This window comes from Mauremys reevesii, linkage group 5, assembly GCF_016161935.1.
Source record: "Mauremys reevesii isolate NIE-2019 linkage group 5, ASM1616193v1, whole genome shotgun sequence".
NCBI lineage: Eukaryota > Metazoa > Chordata > Testudines > Geoemydidae > Mauremys > Mauremys reevesii.
In genome coordinates this window covers 97,029,610-97,052,543 of record NC_052627.1, presented here as the reverse complement: position 1 = coordinate 97,052,543, position 22,934 = coordinate 97,029,610, and the positions used below count along the sequence as shown (strand labels likewise).

The 22,934-nt window shown below is 42.7% G+C and overlaps 1 protein-coding gene across 7 annotated transcripts in view; it reads left to right on the top strand.

The window, feature by feature from the left end:
* The window catches only part of TBC1D1 (TBC1 domain family member 1), a 189,756-nt gene that overhangs the window by 153,863 nt on the left and 12,959 nt on the right, over window positions 1–22,934 (top strand). For all 7 annotated transcript variants that reach the window (XM_039540595.1, XM_039540593.1, XM_039540596.1 and 4 more), the window contains 2 exons: window positions 11,704–11,948; window positions 12,519–12,678. In XM_039540595.1, coding sequence (XP_039396529.1) covers window positions 11,704–11,948; window positions 12,519–12,678 — 405 coding nt within the window. The remainder of the gene's footprint in view (window positions 1–11,703; window positions 11,949–12,518; window positions 12,679–22,934) is intronic.

The window sequence follows — 22,934 nt, the reverse complement described above, 5'->3', positions numbered from 1 at the left end:
GAAAATAATTACTTCACATTATTAGCAAATCATTAAATCCATATTTCAAATACAGAAATGTTCTACAGTCTCCTCTCATTAGATAGGGCATTAATAAGCACTTTGGTATATGTGATTAATGCAGCTATACTTCAGATATTGACAGGGAGTTGCTAAAGTCAATGGGATAGAAACTGCCAGGGAATCAAATCTGTTTGTAAGAGTTGAGGCTTGTTTAAAAATAGGTACGATTCATTTCTAATCCTCAGTGCTGCCTTTAATTTAAGACAGCTTTACTTGGAAAAGTGTAGGAGTTTGGTTCTAATGGGTATTATTTTGGTTTTATTTTATTTTGATAAAACAACTCTCTCTGACGGAAATTCAAATATCTTGCAAGATATTTATTGAGTCTCACTTAGTTTCTCCTCTAAAGTACTGTGTGTCATGCTGTCTGGAGTGGCTCACGACCAGAATGCCAACCTCCGGGCAGACTGTCAAAAAGTAAGGCAGACACCCCACTCGGGGTATGTTCTATCATTAGATTTCACCAACCCAGAACCAAATGTGAACTCCCAAAGTAATACAGTAGTCTTACAGTGGAGTCACAGACAGCTTCCTTCAACACTCCAGGCTATCTTACCACTCAGGCAAGCTGGACTATGTGATAAATGGTCACTTACACCAAAAATTACAAAATATTCAGTTTACACTGACTCCCAAGAGACCAGTCACTCACCCAGGTCAGTTTGCACCATAGATCTCACACCAAAGACCACACTATTGAAGTTACTTCCATAGTAAACTAACCAAAGATTTATTAGCTAAGAAAAAGGAATGAGAGTTATTGAGAGGTTAAAGCAGGTAAAAATATATGTACATGTGAGTCACAGTCTGTAATTTCAAAAGGCAGCAGAGATGTAGTACTCTGCCCATTTTCTAAAAGTCTTTAAGGGCTACCCAGAGTAACTCTGGGGATCTCAAACTTCTTGTTCAGTTATTCTGCCCTGTTAGAATCTAGACCAGTGGTTCTCAACTTATCTATCGTGGCCCACAATGTGTTACCTGGGCCGCAGGGACCGGGTGGTAGGGCAGCGGCAGTCCTGTCCCCAACCTCCGCCGTGCAGGGCCAGCCAGCTGCCCACATGCCCAACCCCCTGGGCACCAGACCCCTGTGGCACGCCTGCCCAGAGCTCACGGGGCTGGGCGGCTCCGCTGGACCCCTGACCCAATGGGGCCAGCTGGAAGCCCCAGACACCTGCTGCGCAGCTGCCCCGGAGTTCACAGAGCCAGGCTGCAGTCCCAAACCCTGACGTGCTGGGTAACTGGGAATCTGGACCCAACCCCTGGACCCGCAGCTGTGTGCTAACTGGGCCACTGGTTGATCTTTGATCCCATACAATGGCTCATCTGCATTTAATGAACAGAATTTAACATTTTCTTGTAGACCACTATCATTTTCATTACACAATGTTTCCTTCCTGTTTGATGAGTTACAAAGTTACAGAGGTTTACAATGCAAATGATTGCTTTCGCTTTACAACATGGGATATAGCTGAGTGAGAACAATACCATGCAGCATCCTACAAGTATTTCAGAAAACACTAAACACATTCTTATCAACATAACATCTAACATTTATTTTGATAATGCTGACACACAGGTTTCTAGCTATGAATTTGTAAGTGTTCAGTGAGGCCTGAGGCCTTGGCATGAGCTGGCATCTGGTCTGCCAGCGTCACACTATGGTCAAGGTTTTTAAAAAGAGGAGCCTAGATTAGGTTCTTAAATTCATATCTAGGCACCTGAACAAGCAGCCTGACTTTCAAAGATGCTGTGCACTCAGCAGTTGCCCTTGGCTTCATAGGGAGCTATTGAATGTTCAGCATTCTTGTTAATCAAGCCAGTTACTATAGATTTAGGAGGCTTAACCTTAGGCAAACATTTTAGAAAATCTTTGCCTGTACTCATCTTTCATTCTTGTATCTCATTTAAAGCTTGTCAGGGTGTTCATAATATCAGGGTGAAATACAAGATACTAAGACTAAATTGTGTGAAACTGTTGTTTTAGGGTGGGATCAAAGAGGAGTGATTTGAGCTAATTTTATTAAGAGTGAGAGGGAGTTAAAGGTGACAGTCTTTGGCCACCCAAAAGACATTATTTCATACATATCAGTTCATTTTTCTTTTCCTTTTCTCTGTCCTTGTCAGCATTACTCCTCTCTCTCAAATTGCCAAAATATAACAGTTCTGCCCCAAAACACAAAAGAGGACTAAGCTCAAAAGACTTTGAATCCTAGAAGCATGTGTTCTTTATGATGTGGATCCCCTATTATGTCGGCGCATTGCCAAGACTGACCTCTTAAGAGCTGTGACCAGCAGCGATGTTCTTCCCCAACCAACATACCAGCCATGTTCACTCATGAGTCGGCCATTTTGTTTCTCAAACTTTGTTAGGCTGCTTTCTTGTCCTCTCCTGGTATTTTCTATTGCAGTCTTTCTCCTCTTTCAACGGTAGTCCCCTACCAACTCCAGCCTCTCCTCCCCACCAGCAGTATATAGCTTCCACCCAAAAGAGATTTGTTTTTTCCATTCCGAGATAGGTTTCCCTTGACTGTCCCTAACCTTCCATGATCCCAGCCACAGGCTTATCCTTACTGTTAGCTGTCTTTCCTCATTGGAACCCAGATATCTTGGGCCATCTATTACTCTTGGAGGAATTATGTGCCACTTTGCATGCACAGAATTCATGTCCCCTACAGACTACTCCCCCCCACCCCCCCGCAGAAAATACGTTCTGCCAGGAAGGTGCTGCAATTACTCCTTTTGCCCATCAGGGGCTGCTGTGGCACCAGAAGAGAGGGCAGCAAGCTAAGCCAGCCATGGAGAGGAATGGGGAGAAGCTGCCTTACTCACAGCTCCTTGTCCGTGGGGCCAAGTAAAGAGGCACGGGATATAGGGGGGATGGATAGAGCAGGGCATTAGGAGCTGCTAGGGGGGTCACGTAGACTAGTGGAGGGGCTAGTGGTGGGAACAGATGGGGTGAGGTCACAGGAGCTAGTGGGGTGAAAGCATTGAGCTAGGGGCTAAATGGGAGTGGGGATGCAGGGCCAAATGGGGCTGCAGGGACCAGGGGGTGTAGGGACATATGGGGACAGGGGAGGATGGTTGGCTGAGTGGGGGAGCAGGATACATGGGGATGGGGGAGGACAGGTAGCTGAGTGGGTGTGAGGGGACATTTGGGGCTGGAGGGAGATGGGTTATCTATGTGGGGATGCAGGGACACATAGGGAGAGGAGCGGTGGCTGAGTGGGGATGCAGGGACACATGGGGATGGGGGGAGGACCAGTGGCTGAGTGGGGATGCAGTGACACATGGGGATGGGGGGAGGAGCAGTGGCTGAGTGGGGATGCAGTGACACATGGGAGGATGCAGGAACATACAAGGACAGATGTGCTTGACTAAATAGGAGAGGCTATCTGCACAGAGGAGGCTCCCCAACTCCCTAACAATCCCTCCTCCACAAAAAAAAACTCTGTTGCATACTTTTCCCACGCACACCCAACAACCTTCCAAGATCACACTCAAGCTCCTTCTCAGCAATTACGTCCCTCAGCTCCTCTGTTACCCCTGGCCCTCCCTCCCCCACGCCTTTGCACTGTTTTTGTGGAGTGCAGGAAATACGTTTCTGTATTGTAGTTTAAATTAATTTGTATTCAGAGTTCAGTATTACTATGCCTAGTAAGGAATATGTTTGTCAAAAAACATTTCCTGAATCTTTTTTGTTGTCTGTATTGTTACAGGAATACTTGCTGACAGATATTCTAAAATAAATTACCAAAATAATTGAAAGTGGCCTGATTATATTGTATTATTTTAACAAATAAAATATACAGAATTTTGAAATATTGTGCACAGAATTTTTTGGCACAGAATTCCCCCAGGAGTAATCTGCTAGGGGCTGAAGGGCAATTAAAATTTTGCTTACATAGCCATAATTACTTGGTATGCTGTGGCCTGTAGCCCTGTTGAAAACATAAATATTCTCCTTTTTCCTCCTAGATAATTGTTTTAATGCAGTGTACAGTCTCAAACACAAACATTTAATCTATTTTTATAAGACTCCAACTATTCCTCAGTTGTAATCCCTGATTAACTCTAAGACTAAAGAACATGCATTGAATTCTACAACAATAAATGAATAAACTGGTCCTGTATTTCAGAGTACTATGGAAGGAGAATGTGGTTTATGGTTTGGTTTTTTTCACAGGTCCATGAAAGAATAATCATTAGGATAGATTACTAAAAATTGTAATGAAACTGTTGTCATTTATGGAAGGCATGAATTGTAAATAGCTAACCAACTGTCATTTGGTTAATTGGTTAAAACTTGAGGGAAAATCGGTACAACTTTTTGCTTTAATCTAAATGACTAATACACATTGAGCATTTTAGATGTTGTTTAGTAAACCTAAAGAGGTAGCACATAGCTAACCTAGTGGACCTCATATTTATTATTATTATTAGTCCAATAAAGAATTTTTGTAGAATAGTAATTTAGCTGAGAGCAGTAGGGACCAGGGGCGGCGCTAGCGATTTCGCTGCCCCAAGCACGGCGGCACGCCGTGGGGGGCGCTCTGCCGGTCGCCGATCCCGCGGCTCCAGTGGACCTCCCGCAGACGTGCCTGCGAAGGGTCCGCTGGTCCCGCGGCTCCGGTGGACCTCCCGCAGGCTTGGCTGCGGATGCTCCACCCCAGCCGCGGGACCAGCGGACCCGCCGCAGGCACGCCTGCAGGAGGTCCACTGGAGCCGCCTGCCGCCCTCCTGGCGACCGGCAGAGAGCCCCCCGTGGCATGCCGCCCCAAGCATGCACTTGGCGTGCTGGGGCCTGGAGCCCCCCCATGTAGGGACTAAACTGCTGCATTAAACCTCAGCCCCATGTTAGGGAGATGCACTCACTAGTCCAGCAAGAGCACCTGTGAGGCACTGTTCCTCACACAAGGTCGATGCTTTCAGGATTGGCAAGAAAGCATGGCTGCAGTGTCATCCTTGAGGAGGGTGTAACATTTTCTCCCTCTGCCCCTATCTAATATCACTGGCTGGTGTGGAATAGGTTGACCATGGCCTAATTCTTCATATAGAAGTTGTCATCGATAGAGTATACAGTCTTTGCCCTCTCTGAGAGGTTGGGCACAACTGAGCCTTCAGATTCTGATCCTGCAGTTGGATCTTTTTATTTTTATTTTTTTGCATCAGCACAAAGGCGTATTCAACCCCTTGTGGGATTGGGCCCTAGGTTGGTTTTCCCCAGTAACCAAGGATTATGGTAAAATTGTGTTTGAGACTAATAAAATCAGTAAACTTTGGCAGTAATATGCATGTGGGAAGACAAACTACAATTCTTTGTATAGAGAGTATAACTGAATGAACTATACTTTAAACCTAGAATCAGGCAGTTTTAAATATACTACAGACTTTCACCAGAAGTAGTTGGGTATGAGGAAGTTTTACATCCTTTCCTGAAATACAGTAGAACCTCAGAGTTATGAACACCTCAGGACTGGAGGATATTTGTAACTCTGAAAAAAATGTTATGGTTCTTTCAAATGTTTGCAACTGAACATTGACTTAATACAGCTTTAAACTTTACTATGTAGAAGAAAAATGCTGCTTTCCCTTTATTTTTTAGTAGTTTAGGTTTAACACAGTACTGTACTGTATTTGCTTTTTTGTTGTTTTTTTGTCTCTGCTGCTGCCTGATTGCATATTTCTGGTTCCAAATGAGGTGTGTGGTTGACTGGTCAGTTTGTAACTCTGGTGTTCATAATTCTGAGGTTCTACTGTAAGGGATTGTCTTAGTGCCTAGGGTTGTACCTGAACAACTCTATGTGTAGACAAGCTCTTACTTGTGAGGAAAAGAGGTAAATTCCTTCAGCAGAGGCAGGTGAGCTTACACAGGTACCAAGCTGTGAGGGAATTGGCTAGGATTAGTTAAAGTGATACAGATGTTATATGGTAGAGAAGAATGTTTCCTCTCCCCTCTAGTTGGTGGATGGCTACACTTGCATCTACTACAAAGAGCTTAGCATTCTTCGGAAAAGTGGAGAGAGATGGTTAATTACTAATAAAGGAGAGGGAATCTGGCTAAATAATTTTTGTTATATTACAAAGCTGTTTGTTTTAGGGCTGATAGTAAAAGGCCAAAAACACATTTAAAATGAGGACATTTTTGTGCAGGGTTTTTGGCTGATGTAGATTTGATCATGATATTACTTCTACGGCTGCCAACCAACTGCTTGCAATTCACATTATGAGTATTTAAATATTTGTGTTACCCAGTGCACTGCTCTGTCACAGCCAGTGCTGAGGGTTATTAGCCTATCGCATTCCAACATTTAGCAGCACAAAAAATAAGAAAAAAGCAAAAGAATATAGAGCACTTCCAGTTGCACAGCTTGTTGGCTGAGCAGTGGCCATTGATCTGCCTTTAATAACTTTTAAGAATAGTCCCAATGTGACGCTTCCCAGCAGTACCTAGTGTTGTGAGGCATCACCCATCCTTAGCATCAGGAAGCCTTGGCTGTGCCTGCCCTGGGTCAGCTCCCCATCTTCACCGGCCACAAGCAACACACAAGCACTCTCCTCTAGACCTCACAGGCCCCACTGTCCCTCTGCACATAGGCAGCAAGTTATATGGGCCTGTGGTGCCCATGCTCCACCAATATTCAGGAACTTGGGCCCGGCTCCACCAATGTTTGGGCTGTCCATAGGACAGACTAGGGCAACTGCCCCAGGCCCCGCGTGTTGGGGGTCCCCATGCTTCAAGGGGCTGTGGGGTCCAGGGCGGTCTTAGGGATAGCGGGGGACTTGGCACCGGCAGCAGAGAGCGACCTGGCCCCAGCCCGCTCTGCCCCGCCTCTTCCTGCCCCTGCTCCGCCTCTTCCCCGCCTCTTCCCCGCCTCTTCCCCACCTCTTCCTGCCCCTGCTCTGCCCCCTCATGCCCCCATTTCACCCCTTCCCCCAAGTCCCCACCCCCGCCACACCTCTTTCCAGCTTCTGACCCCTCCTAACATGTTCTAGACTGAGCCTAGAGTTAATTAACAAGATACTCTCATGTCTAACCAAGTATTGCTGATCCAAAATCCTTGTAGTGCTTTATAGCAGGCAGGCTATGACCCTTGTTCCATGGGGCAGGCATGCTGTCAGTTGCCTCCTAGGTGAAGGTGTTTCATTGAACTCCAAGATGTACCACACCAATCCTTTGTCTGGATTCATTAACAGGGCAGCTCCCTACTGTTTGTTTGGTCCTGTAGATCAGTGATTCTTAACCAGGGGTACGCAGAGGGGGTACATCATCTTATCTAGATGTTTGCCTAATTCTACAAGTTACATAAAAAGCACTATTGAAGTCAGTACAAACTAAAATTTCATACAATGACTTGTTTATACTGCTCTATATACTATACACTGAAAGGTAAGTACAATATTTATATTCCAATTTTATTTTATAATTATATGGTAAAAATGAGAAAGTAAGCAATTTTTCAGTAATAGTGAGCTGTGACACTTTAGTATTTTTCTGTCTGATTTTGTAAGCAAATAGTTTTTAAGTGAGGTGAAGCTTGGGGTATGCAAGACAAATCAGACTCCTGAAAGGGGTACAGTAGCCTGGAAAGGTTGAGACCCTCTGCTGTAGATTTCCTCTCCTGTAAATTTTGCAATCTCGCAGTTTGCACCTGGATCAGTTTGCAAATTAGCATACACTGTGAAACATACAATACACAAATGGCCAGAAAGGGAGATAGGTGTATGCAGTGTTGTAGCCACTCGGCATCAGGATATTAGAGAAACAAGATGGCTATGGTAATATCTTTTATTGGACCAACTATATGTGTCAGTTATATCCTGTCCGACAGGAACATTTCCAAGGTATGTCACCTATCAGTGACCTGACTTAACTCTAAGATCTTAAGAGCATAATTTTCAGTATAGATACCCAACTGTTTAAGGATTGTCTATATGTACATCTCACAATGATTGTGTCGACCAGTGAGCAACTGACTCTTGGTAGAGACCTCACATGCCACCTTTGGTGAAATATTATGCAGATATCCAACCCAGGGGATCCTTCTAAAACCCTGTGCAACCCCTGTTTCCTCTGCCAGTTGGCACCAAGGGGTACCTGGGTCATGCCCCAGGGTGACACAGATAGGCTAAGAATAGAGAAGGGAATATAGGCTTCAGTGATCTTATCTGAAATCTACTCTGGCTAGTCAGCTTCATAGTATGAAGTTTTTTTGTTTTGTTTTGTTTTTTTGGGGGGTGGGGGTGGAGGGAGGTCTGGCTAGCATTTCCTGTAGTTAGTCAATATTGCATAAGATGGCTCACCAGCAGACTTTTGGGGCTTGATGGTTCAGTAGCCTACAGGTCTTTTGCCCCATGCTAATAAAAGTGTGTGTGCACACACTGTCTCTTCATGGTCTCAGTTATGTGCTCAGATATATAAAACAAATGCGTGTCCTGGCAAAAGTAGTAATTGTGCACTTTTGCATAAATTAAGTCGTTAACGTTTTCAAGCTGTATGAGAAAGCGGTATCTGAAGGACGGACCAAGCCTTAAAACTTTAATAAGATGAAACAAGAAAACTAAATACTCCTAAGGAGGGAGGTTAAAAAAAAAAATGTTGTGAACAGGCAAGCAGCAACAGCTGGACAGGTAGTTACAAAGAATTTGCATGTTTCAACTAGCGTTTCTCTAGGCTATCAGATACGTTTATCTGAAATAGATCTTCAAAAATTCTTGTGTAAGAATGCATAGCTGTTTGGTGGAACCTGTGTGTTCTGAGGACAAGAGGGATTTTCTCAACATGTAGCTTAAAATTTTTATTAAAGCTAATGTTTAAAAAATTATATAATACATAGGTTGACAAAAGAGTGTCTGTACATCTGGGTATAGTACTTAGATTACCCTTTTTCAAGGCATAGGATACATAGAGTACATAATCAGCAATAACCCAAATTTAGGTGAATAGATTTAACAATACAGTTTACATATTAGAATCTGAATACTCGGGTACATCACTCATGAAAAGTTGTACAGAGATTTGGTTGTGGAAAGCAAAATATATCAATAAGTGGAGATTGTCCCTCAGTAATTGAGAATTAGGTTGGTTGTCCATGAGGAAAGTATTTGTTACTTTCCTGACTGCGCTTCTCATCGGCACTCCAGCTTATCTCTCCTGGTATTGCTGGGTCATGGCTCTTGCCATGCTCTGCCCACATGCAGTAGCAGCCCACTGGAAGATGCTGGCCTTTTCTCCCTCCCTGTGTTGCAGCTGGCAATGTGAGTAGTTCATGCCCCCACTCCTGAGCAGGTGCACAGCCAGGCTCATAGTTAAAACTAATGAGCAGCACAAGAAGTGCCAATGAATTCACGGAATTGAAAAGTACAGTTAACTATGAGTAAGGGCATTGGAATCTGACCTTGTCAGAGCTGGAGTCGTGAAGAAAGACAAATCCTTGTTGATGTTAACTTTGCCTAAGAAAACAAGGTTCAAAAGGACGTGAATTGTATTAAACAATGCCCAGTGTGCTGCTAGGCACTGAAGACTCTGCAGTGACAGCACAGCTGCCATGAATCAATATAATACAGTTCAGCTGGAGCATCCTGTTGTGATTATGCATTAGTATAAATATTTAAATATTTGTGTCTCATTCTGAAGTTGGGGATATACTTAATTGTACAGTGGTATAGCCATTGTTATCAGAACCATCAGATGATCACTGTCTGCTTGAAATGTATTTGCGTTGGTATTGTGATAGTGACTAGGACTAGGACCATTGTGCTAGGCACTGTATAAACACTGTATAAACATGGAACAAAAAAATCAGTCCCTGCCCCAAGGAGCTTACACTCTGCTCAATTAAAAAAATATAGAATCATGTACTGCACCTGCCTCAGTTTCTCTGCCATTTTTTTAAATTATTTTTTTAATCACATTTTCCTGTTTGGGTTTTTAAAAAACTTCTTTTCCCTCTTGTTCTGTGAAGTATCTATACAAACTGAGTGGCCAATCCTGCAAAGACTTACACATGAGAATCTCTGCTCACCTTAGAGCCACGAGGTTCATTTGATGTAGGTCCTGATCCTCCAAAGTCTTAACTGGCTAGTTGAGGAGGATAATCTGAGATTGTTTCACTTGTGGATTTGACAGCACTTTGTGTATGAACAAAATAAACTAAAAATTAGAGGATTTTTTTGGTCTCATCTTTCAGTTACAGAACTCTTAGGAGTTTGTAGCTTCAGTACATTTAAAAAAAAAATCAGTCTACTTAACGTTAAGATGACTTTTATATCTTGCCTTTCATGGGACTTGATCCAAAGCCTGTTGAAGTCAATGGGAGATTTCTGACTCAGAATGCACGAGTGAATGTGGAACAAATAACTGGATTTACATTCACTTTTTTCTCCTGCTGAGCTTGTTGGCTTGTGGCTTTTTGGCGCTACAGTGTAGGGATGTGCCATGTTCAGAGGTAAATGCCTGCAGTATTCTCGCTCCTCCCAAACTTATCAACTTCAAGCATTAGCTTAAAAATCAATATTTTTCAAAAGTAAATTTAGAGCTTTTTTATTTACCTTTTAGTATCTGAGCCTTTAAGGGTGCATTTAGGTCACATATTTAAGCTTTTTCTCTGCAGTTATGAGGGCCCCAAATTTTTTTGTTTTAAGGAAAAGCTGATTTTCATCTAATTACAGGACTCCATCAGCAGCTAGGGCTTTAAGAAATACACCAAATAGTGAGATCAGCAACATTGCTTCCACCACACCCACTCCTTTTTCAGGACCCCCCTCTGTACTGGATTTTTTCTAGACTGCAATTTATATCTTCTCTCTGAATGACTTGTGCTGGGGGGGGCCTTGCTGCTGACAGAGAGAGGCTATGTGGATCTCTCATAAGAATGTATTAGAATAACTCCTAGCTTAGGCAAAGAAGTCCCTGCAGAAAAATGCAAGCTGCTCTTTCGCTTGGGAAGCTAATCACACTGCCTCTGCAGTGCTCAATTCCTTAACAGCCTTGGCAGCCATGAGACCAGACTCAGAAATAATCAAATGCAGGCTTTTCACTTGGTAGCTCAGAGCAGTAACCAGAATGCAGGAAGAACCAGCCCCAGGCTTTGTCTTTTTGAAACAAGAGCCCTGATGGTATCTGCCAGCACACCTCCAGCAGGAGCAGTGCAGCAACATTCCAGAAGCTGAAGGGTGGGGTGATATTTAACAAGTGGGCAACTACAAAAGACACTTCACTTGCCCTGGAACAAAAGAAGTATTAAAACTTCCTTGATAATGAGTAGAGGGTGGAAGTGGTGGTCCTGTTTGCTTTAGGTTTAGAGGATCAGATTCTTATCATTGCATCACTGTAAATCTGAAGTTTACACCACTGACTTCAATTTATGATTGAGAAACTGAGATCAGAATCTGGCCCAAATAGCTGAACATTGGTCTAAGACTTCTTTATTTGGACCCCAGCAGTTGCCGATAAGCCATGTCTTTTTTAAATTACAAAAATATGTATATTTCTAAGGTACAAAAGCTCTCTTTGCCTTACATAATAAACTCAATAATGTCAGCATTGAAAGTTGACTTAAAAAGATTGTTTAACTTGGTAACCTAGCAAGCTTGTTTTGTTTTGTTTAAAGTTTGAATTGCTAACCTCAGTTGTTTTCACAGGACGCACCTTTCCAACACATCCTTATTTCTCAGCACAACTGGGAGCTGGGCAGCTGTCACTCTACAATATTTTGAAGGCCTATTCTCTTCTGGATCCGGAAGTAGGGTATTGCCAGGGCCTTAGTTTTGTAGCAGGAGTTCTGCTGCTTCATATGACTGAAGAAGATGCTTTTAAGATGTTGAAGTTTCTTATGTTTGACATGGGCCTAAGGAAACAGTATCGTCCCGACATGACTATTTTACAGGTATTTGTTTTTTATGCCTCTGTAAAAAGGATGCTGCTAATAATAGCAATATAATTTTTAGTGATGTGATTGTCAGATTCTGCTTTTTGACTCCAATGCAGAATCACGAAAGAGGAGAAGGGGGCTATAAAGAGGATTCGATCTTAAAGAGATTTATGTTTCAGTTTAAGAGAGGCAATGGGGAAATTATGAAAAACACACACAACTCTGTTGCTTAAGACTAACTTACATTCAAGTAGCCCTTGTATGAAAGTGTGTCTTCAGATAGCCCTGCATAGTTTGCTATTGTAGGGAGAAAATACAGGGAACTCTGAAACAGGGAGCATTACCTCTGCCAGTTTAGGGGTGAGAGGAGTGGTTAATGTGGGCAATCATGAAGTGCTACCCATTGAGTCACTGAAAAGGCTCCAGGTTACTTTAGTTTCTTATAAGTGTGTTTGAACATTAATTGGTTGATATTTTTCACTCCTTCTTTCTCATGAGAAAGTGTAGCATGAGCTTTGTTCTTATAACTTTCAGTTAGTCTGTTATTCTTAGTCAGTTCTTCATTTCTTTTTCTCTTCTTTGCAGATCCAGATGTATCAACTTTCCAGACTTCTTCATGATTACCATAGAGATCTCTACAATCACTTGGAGGAGCATGAGATTGGCCCTAGTCTCTATGCTGCCCCCTGGTTCCTGACCATGTTTGCCTCTCAGTTTCCCCTGGGATTTGTTGCCAGAGTGTTCGGTAACTGCATAAAAATACCTTTCTGGTCTTCTTGAAACTGTGTTTGTATTGCTACAGGGTCCAGGCTGTTTCATACACCTAAGACAATATTTATCCTATTTTTGATGAATAGGTCCTTCCACTGATGTATTGTGTAGTGACAAAAGTCAATTTATAGGAAGCGAAGTTGTGGAGTTTATAGCAAAATGCTGTTCAGAGACAGTAGAAGGTTGGAACTGACTGTCTTGTCTCTTCACCTCTATTAACTTTTTTTTTCTCTTTGGATTGCCTCATTCTTCTCATTTCAGCCGAGTGCTATAATACTTCCCAATTACTGAGCCTTCCTGTGTTCATTAAGTTGGAAATCCCACTTCTGCAGTGTCCAAGGCTTCCCCTTCACAAAGGAATGCTGGCATTGCTGCAGTGAGGCTATATCAACATTGTTCTATGCTGTATAATAGTGCTAACTTTAGCCTGCTTTGCTCCTGAAGTATTCAGTAGGGATCTAATCTTTTCATTTAACATCTGGTCAGACACTTTCTGAGATTTTACACTGTTCCGCTTGCCTGACTCCAGACCCATCATTGCCCATTCTCTTGCAGGCATTACATCTGTTGTTGATGTTGTTGATTCCTTATATATTTTCAAGGTTCACCAGTATTCCATATGCACTAATCCTCTCATATCTTATTTCTGGTGTCCCTTTGTTATAATAGTAACTGTTAGATTTTTGTCCATCCCTTCAATTTAGCTTGCATAAATGAACTCATAGAGCCTGTTCCCTCTCATCCCCTCTTGGTGACATCACCGAGTGTTGTGTACAAGTGGGGAGTAAGTCTCTGTCTTTCTCTTTACACCTTAGGGCAAGCCTACACTACCGTGCTACATCGGTGCTGCAGCACATCTGGTGAAGATGCACTATGCCGATGGGAGAGCGCATTCCCATCGGCATAATTACTCCACCTCCGCAAGAGGTGGAAGCTATGTCGACAGGAGACAGTCTCCTGACAACATAGCGTGGTGTGGACACTGTTTTAAGTCGATGTAACTTACATCGCTCAGGGGGGTGTTGTTTTCACACCCCTGAATGAGATAAGTTACATTGACTTAAGCAGTAGTGTAGATCCGTTGACTTTCTGTATGTTGCTTCCACCCTGACTTCAACAGGTAGATCATTCTGAATCTTGGATCAATCTCTTTGATCCTTTGTATTAGAACTTGTGGTCCATCTCTTTCATCAGCATTTTCTCTTTCCAATATCTCCCAATAAATATGGAGCTAGATATTCTAGGAGCTATATGCCTAACATTTTATAATTAGGTGAACAAGACCAGTGTTGTCACACAGTGGTCTAGGAATACAATAGAATGCATACTCAAAACCAGGCAATTGGTGACCCATGACTAAATCAGACGTTGGAGCATAAGCTTTTGTGGGTGACTACCCACTTCGTCAGATGCATGACGAAGTGGGTTTTCACCCACGAAAGCTTATGCTCCAATACGTCTGTTAGTCTATAAGGTGCCACAGGACTCTTTTGTCGCTTTTACAGATCCAGACTAACACAGCTACACCTCTGATACATGACTAAATCAGTATACCCATAAATGGGTGGCTCAACTAACTATACCTATATATTGAAATAAAAAGTGTGTTTTTTGCCTGGATCGCTGTAGTGGAGCCACGCGTAGATGAATGAATTGCCTCACTAAGAACAAATACACTGGCCAAAAGTTAATAAGACAACAAGAATGACTTATTTCAACCAGATTAGTTGCTTGCTTAGGGCAGTGGTTCTCAACCAAGGGTACGCGTACCCCTGGGGTACATCAATTCATCTAGATATTTGCCTAGTTTGACAATAGGCTACATAAAAAGCACTAGTGATGTCAGTGCAAACTAAAATTTCATCCAGACAATGACTTGTTTATACTGCTGTATATACTGTACACTGAAATGGAAGTACAATATTTATATTCCAGTTGATTTATTTAGTAATTATATGGTAAAAATGAGAAAGTGAGCAATTCTTCAGTAAGAGTGTGCTATGACACTTGTATTTTTATGTCTGATTTTGTAAGCTAGTAGTTTTTAAGTGAAGTAAAACTTGGGGATATGCAAGACAGATCAGAATCCTGAAAGGGGTACAGTAGACTGGAAAAGTTGAGAGCCACTTGCTTAGGCAATAGGCAGGAGCTGATGCATATAAGAGCCCAGGAGACAGTATAGTATAGTACAGTGGTGCTATATATCCTAGAAATACATTAGCTTCACAGTACAGAGAAACACATCGAGAGAAACATACAATCAAGCATTGTTTTCAGAGCATAGGAATTGTTGTAAAACCAGTGGTCCACATACTCCAGTATGCTTGCGTCCAAAATTGTCTGGGCCAGCTGCTTCTGAAAATGGTGCAAAAAACCTTTCAGTCACAGTTATGGACAACTTATCCACAGGGAAAGTTTCTTCCTAAATAACATTTAGTTAGAGATTGGGTGATGCCCCGAAGAATAACCCTGGCTATTTTAACTCTGGCTATTGAGTAAAATTTTCAAAAGCACCTAAGTCCCAATGTTATTTAGGCTGTTGTATCACTTTTTTGAAAATTGTTACCCATTGTCTGCATCGATGTAAATATCCAGTTCCTTAAAAAGAAAAATCCTATTAAGAACTTGGCCTCAATAATATCATGTGGCAATGAGTTCCGTATACTAACTGCATGTTACATGAAAAGGTATTTATTTCCCTTTATCAGTTTTAAATTTTCTGCTTTTCTATTTCATTGAATGTCCCCATGATCTTTTCTTATGAGAATGAGCACTTCTATTTACCAGTCTACCGTCTCTATGCCCTTCATCATTGCATATATCTTTAGCGTGTCCTTTCATTTGTTTCCTCTCTTCCCAACCTTTTAAAGCTTTCTTTGTATGGAAGTTGTTTCTGTGCCTCTAATCATTCTCATTTCCTATCTTGGTAAATAGATTTGAGGGATCAAGCACACAAGGTGCAAAGATTTAATGACTCATGCATTAAAATGACCACCTTCCTAACCTTTCTAATCAGTCTCTTTTTCAATACAAAAGCAAATCATAAATATGTATTTCAAGGAGAATAGTCCTGTTCCTGTTTAAGTCAATGCAAAATATGGAATTGGAAGATACCATGGTGATAATGATGGAATAGATTAGATAGATAAAATCTATATTTGCTGCATTTTTTGATACACAGCTAGTTATGGTGAGCACAGCACCTAATCAGGGAACAAGGTTGTGTTCTAAACAGGCTAGCCTCACTGACAATAATTCTGTTCAGGAATCTGGAATGAAAATCAAAGTGTCATGCACTGAGTTTATAATCAACATTCCTCTTTTCAATCATCCATGATTAATTGTATTATCAATTATCATGTGTCAGTATGATCCTGTGTGAACTGTTTGACTGCAGATACATAAAAGACACATGCTTTTAGTTTATGCCCAACCTAATACATTTGTGACTCCTCAATATATAGATTTGCATATCATGTATTTTGCTTTTAATTTGCCACTGGAAGATTATAGAGCTTTAAAAAGCAAGGAATTTACAGTGGAATAAAAGGTTGAGATAAGTAAATGACTTATGTGGAACTAGGGTCTTGTCACAGCAGAGGAGCATGTGAGACTAAAACCACCTCCTAAAAATCATAGTTGTTTCCCAGAAGCACAGGTCCAGCATTGAAACTCACAATATTTGGTGGCTTTCTTAAAACAGCAACTCCTGGGAGCATATGATTAGGTGAGAATCTTGAACTGGCACCTTTTTAAAATGAAAGTTTCTCATCCTCAGCCATGCCAAAGGCTCAGAAACCTGAAGAAAGATAGAAACCTCAAACTTCTTTTTTTAATTGTCACTATTAAACCAATCTTATGATTTTTGAATGGTTGGAGTTGGCAATACTGCACATAGTGCTGGGAACCAGGCAGTTCCTACACAACTGCTCACTCAGTTTTGCACAACCTGAGAGGTTTTGGTTTTACCACTCATTTATTAGATTCCTAGGGAGGAAGAAAAAAAAGTTGAATTCTAGTGTCTCAAATGCAGACTAACCAGGCAAACTGATTTACCTGCCAACTTTTGACTGGGCAGCCCGTTCAGCGGAAAGCTACTTACCCTACAGGAACTGGAGTTCTTTGAGAGGTGTTGTCCATATGCACTTTCCATTATAGGTGCATGGGCACCTCATTCACTTGAGTCTGGAATCTTTGGCCAGCAGTATCCAGACAGTGCATGACCCTGAGTTCTCATGCTCTGCATCGAGGGCATATAAGAACAGAGTGCCCCAGTGCTCCTCAGTTTCCTCTCAACTGCAGCATCTCAAGGATAAGGACTCTAACGGTGAGGGGTGGTGGGTAAGTTGTGGAATGTGCATGCAGAGAACACATCTCGAAGAACTCCTGTTACCGTACAGGCGAGTAACTTCCCATTCTCCTTTGTGTGGTTGTCCATATGCACATTCCACTATTGCCTATGCCCAGGCAGTAACCTCAGAGTCTCCGCTTTGACCATTTCATACTAAAAGCTGTTAAAAATATCAAAACTATTAACTACTCAGTAGAAATTAGCTGGCAGTCGCGCAGACTGCCAGCTCCCTCTCAAAGCCAGAGGCACTGAGGAGCACTGGTGCTCTCTGCCCTTATATGCCCTTGATGCAGAGCATGAGGATTCTCAGGGCACATGCACACTGCCTGGTCCTGCTGGGTAAAGACCAGGGTGTATGCCAAGATACTGCTGGCTAGAGACTCTGGACTGAAGTGCATGAGGCACATATGCACCAATCTTTCATTCCTTGACTCCTTGCAACCCAATTGCTATGTAACAATGTAGTAGTTAAAGGTACACTGCATTTAGACTACCTTACAGCCCACTGTCTTCTGAAGGCTATACTCCAGTGTATTAAAGCCATAGGTTATAAAGAAGTTCTGGAGTTACAAAGCTGTGTCATGCTAGAAAGTAGCAAAATTGCCTTTTTCCTTTTTCCTCCATCTGTCCAAGCTTTCAGCACTTCAGAATAGAAGGTCATGTGAGGGTACTGCAAAACAAAGGTTCTCTAAAACCTCCTATTTACTTAGTGGTGGAGGAGACTTGGAAGAACAACATTTATTCTGTTCCAAGATTGTAGATAACTTGATTTGAAATCCTGATGTCTGCCAGTCATGCTGACGTTAATTTGGATGCCTACATTGCATTGTCGCTGGCTTGCAGCCCACTTACAGCAAGCCTTAGGGATGGATAAGCTCCTAAAACAAATGGGCCTTTGTTCACTGCTCACTATTTTATATACGAGTGAGGTATTTCAGAAGTATAAAATCAATCCAGCTCATACCATAATACTGTATAGGTCACTTTGAGTTAATCTGCATCTCTTCTAGGGGCAAGTGTTGGGTCATGTAGATGTATTATTCTCTGCTTAATTAGGTTCTGCTTTGTACTTCATCTTTCTTGATTCTTACTTGGTGTTCTCTGTATTAATATTAAATACTGTAGATTCCTTTAAAGAGCAATGTCCTGTATTTTTCAAGTTTCTATAGACACATGAAGACAGATGCTCACTTTCCATTACATCTTTCAGAGCAGCCCTACCTCTTATAGAATGTACCGAATTGGAACTGGAGCTGTTTGCACTGTTTTTAGGATGACTGGGGCAGAAATATAAGATTTATTATCAGTTATTACATGTGCTTCATGCTCTGTCTGTCCCTCTGTGAGAGAGAGATGAATACAGGAAAGGAGTGAAATGAGTTATGACTTCAGGGTAAAGTCAAGGAACTGTAGGGGGAAACTTTCATTCTGATGCAAGCTTCAAAAGAGAGAATATTTGTACAGAGAAATGTAGTCAGCCAGTGTTTTCTTATGTTCTTTGCTGCACCAGAGAGACTTGTGGTTTTGACATTAGCATTTTCCCTCATTGCTCAATTTCTCCTTCTATTTGATCATGAAGTTCTGATGTGTTTGGCATCAGCCTATTGCCATGTAAGTTATTGTGATGCTACCAGTTCAGCAGCATGACTTCATTTGCAGGTTGAAGTAGAAGGAAGAGAGATAGGAAGCCTTTGTATAAACACAGATATATTTGGTAATTAGCAAACCTGAACTGAAAACAAAAATCCACTTACCCTCCATATGGTTTTCCCCTCCCCTTAATAACTTTGTGTAATATACTGGATACTTCCTCCTGTATGAAAGTCGCTCTATAAAACCCAGAGCAGATTTTGAGGTCTAGTAGCAAGAGAGTCTATGGAGGAAAAGAGCTTTTTGTACCTCCTCTGGCCAGATGATTGTGAGCAGTATCGTTGGCTGCTGCAGGGTTGCTCTCATGTATTTCCTGTCTCCGTAAAGACCTGTGCTAGATTGTCAGCTGTTTGTAAAGGAAAAAGGAAGAGATGGAAAGGAAGTTATGCTGAAAGGTAGCTAGATACTGTGGCTGCATTGTGCTGAATGTGTACCAGGATGCTGTCTTCATGGGGCCACCTGCAGCATTAATACACAGCCTACATTAGTAAGATATCAAGATATACTACAAATGTGATTAGTCGTGTGGCTTGTTAGGATATTATTATGTTTATCAGATGCTTATATTAAAAAGCAAATAAACCAGATACTGTTAGAAAACTGATTTCTTTAACTCAAGTCCCATACGCAGTGTGGTACATTTTCCTAATGCAGTTTTCCACTTCCCTCCAGTAGGTGAGAAATAGGGCTGAAGAAAGATTACACTCAGTCCTTATAATTAAAGTGTAGATACCTACTGATTTATTAAAGTTCTTTAATTTATAATCCCATTCAAGCTCAGAACTGACATCTGAACAATAAATTCTGCTGCTTCCTATTACTTCCTCATTGAGTTCTCATGACCCCCTTCAAAAAACATAACACATACAAGAAGAGGTAACACTGTCCAATTTCACTGCATTGCCTAGCTTATACATAGCTTAAATATGTACTGGATGTCTTGGGTGATAACTCACCAACCAGTAGGGTGACCAGATGTTCCAATTTTATAGGGACAGTTCTGATTTTGGGATCTTTCTCTTATATAGGCTCCTATTACTCCCCACCCCCTGTCCTGATTTTTCACATTTGCTGTCTGGTCACCCTACCAACCAGGGCAATTGATCTAGCTAGTGAAACACACAATTGTCACTTAAATAATTGAAAAATAATGGTCCTGATGTATTCTGATGGGTTCCCCCCGGGGTGCCAACTGGAACTGGGGTACCACAGAGCCCGCCTGACCCACCAGCCTGGGCTCCCTTTACACTGTACTGCTGTGACAGGCCTCAAGCCCCCTCCAGCACACACACAGGAAGGGACACACCCAGCTGCAGCTACACACAAATGCTAAGATCAGCTCTTCATGGGAATGCTCAGCTAAGGTACCTCCCAGTTCCTAAGGCACGCACTCACCTCTGGAGTGTAAACCCAAATTGTACAGTCTTGCACTGCACAGGGAACTGTACAGTGTAAGCTCATTAAATTTGCCCCCTCCCTCAATGTGGAGAGGAATATACACAGTTTTCTGCCCCAAGTAATAGCTCCTGCATACACTGGTTTTAGACAAAACAAAAACAAGTTTATTAACTACAAAAGATAGATTCTAAGCGGCTTGCCACCCCAGGCACGCACTTGGAGCGCTGGTGCCTGGAGCCACTGCTGCAAACAGATCAAAGCAGATTACCTAGCAAATAAAACAAAAATGCAATCTAAGCTTAATATACTAAAGAAATTGGATATGAGTAGCACATTCTCACCCTAAATGATGATTTAAGATGACTGGAGGCTCTTAAAGGCACTCTTCACTTGCTTGCAGCTTAAAACCCCAAGTATTCCTTTCACAGGCTAGAAATCCCTCTAGCCTAGGTTCAGCCTTTCTCTCCCAGTTCAGTCCTTGTTTCTCAGATGTTTCCAAGCATCTCCTTTGGGCGGGGAGTCAGTGAAGAACCACGTCATGTCACTCCCCTTAAATAGCTTTTGCATATGGCAGGAACTCTTTGTCTCCAACTTTAGTTCCCATGCCTTTCAGTGCAAAAACACTGGTATTCTAAGATGGAGTCCAGTACCAGGTGACTTGGTCACATGTCCCTGTAGGGCCATAGCAGCCATGAGTCAGAGGCTGTTTATAGTGTCCTCAGGAAGGCTCCCTGGTGGGAAATTAGCATTTTCTAAAACCTATTGTTCTTCCTAATGGCCTTTCCCAGCCAGCCATCTAGACTGATTGCCTTCTGCCTACTGGGCGTTCCCCAGGTGTAAACACATTTGTAATAGGTGCATAGACAAAATTCCTAACTTCAGATACCAAAATGATACATGCATACAAATAGTATAATCATATTCAGAGAATCATAACCTTTTCAGTGATATCTTACATGAAATACATCATAGTTATGCCATAATCATATCATAATAATATTGCTATGAAGAATATGGGGCATAATGCCACATGTGCATCTAATGCTTTAGAAAAAACCACAGCCCACTACACAACGCATGCATGTGTGGACACATGCACATTCATTCTCTCATATATTTGGCTATTTGTACACTATTTCAGCAGAACAGGAGAAGGAACTCATAAAGGGTATGTCTACACTACCAGATTAGTTCGATTTAACTTAATTCGAATTTGTGGAATCGACCTTACAAAGTCGAATTTGTTTGTCCACACTAAGGACACTAATTCGACTTTGTGAGTCCACACTAATGGGGCAAGCATCGACATTGGAAGCGGTGCACTGTGGGAAGCTATCCCACAGTTCCCGCAGTCCTTGCTGCCCATTTGAATTCTGGGATTTCCCCACAATGCATGCTGGGGGGAAAAATGTGTCGAGGGTGGTCTTGGGTAACTGTCATCATTCAACGTGCTTTCGGACGTCTCAAGGGGAGATGGAGGAGCTTACTGACTCGCTCGGATCTCAGTGAAACCAATATCCCCATTGTTATTGCAGCTTGCTGTGTGCTCCACAATCTCTGTGAGAGCAAGGGGGAGACCTTTATGGCGGGATGGGAGGTTGAGGCAAATCGCCTGGCTGCTGATTACGCTCAGCCAGACAGCCGTGCAATTAGAAGAGCCCACCGGGACACACTGTGCATTCGGGAGGCTTTGAAAGCTAGGTTCCTCAGCGAGCAGCGTAACCTGTGACTGTTCAGTTTCTTTACAGAGAAGCTGAACCTGCCCCTGCTTCAGTTACTGTTGACTTTCTTCTGCGGTTACATACCCCGTTCACCACGTTTCCCCCCTTCCAACACACGTTTAAAAATAAAGTTAATGGAACATTGTTAATTAACAACATTTTATTTATTAATGAATTCGCGTTAAAGGGTTGAAACAGGGACGCAGACTGTGGTGGGTAGGGTGTGCAGTGATGTTAACACCGCTTCTAAACTCGAGGAATGACAGGCTCCTGCTCCTAGAGCGGTCTGCAGTGCTGGACTGGTTGTTTCAACGGAGCCTGCCATCCCTCCTTTTCGGGACTCTGTGTGCGGGGGCTATGTGACCTTGTGGCGGGGGAGGACGGTTACAGATTCCCCTGCTGCGTGGCTCTGTGGTCCGGGACAAGGACCGTTGCATAAGTTCTGTAACCGCCCTCCCAGGCCACAAAGTCACGTACCACCCACCCACACAGAACATGGAAAACACCTCCCAGACCGACCAGGGTGCCTACTGACTGCACTGTGTGTGTGACCTGCTGTTGATCCTGCCCCCATGTCTGTACCCTGGTAAAGGTGACTGTCCTATGCAATTAACAACCCCCTTCCCCCCCCCCTCCCTTCACAGACAGTCTTCTGTAGAAAAACTTGATGGAAATAGTAATTAACAGCAAACTACTTTTAATACTCAACTACACAGTTAGGGGATGAAACTGGGATTGGGGCTTCAGTGAGCCAGGAAGGGAAGGACTTCTCAACATTTAGGGAATGAGAGCCTTCTTGTATTTGTGCACTCTGCAGGGGAGCAGTGACAGTTTTCACGGCCCCTGTCGCCCCTCCTTCTTGTTACTTTGGGTGAGGGGGGTTTGGGACTTTGTGGCGGGGGAGGGCGGTTGCAGATACAGTGCAGGGGGGCTCTGTCCTGCCTGCGGTCCTGCAGAACATCCACAAGGCGCTGGAGCGTGTCAAATTTTCCCTGTGCATTTCCTGTGTGGCCGGTCAGAACATCCAAGCTCGGACTGCTGTCCAGAGCGTCAACAGAGTGGTGCACTGTGGGATAGCTCCCAGAGCTACTAAGGTCGATTTCCGTCCAC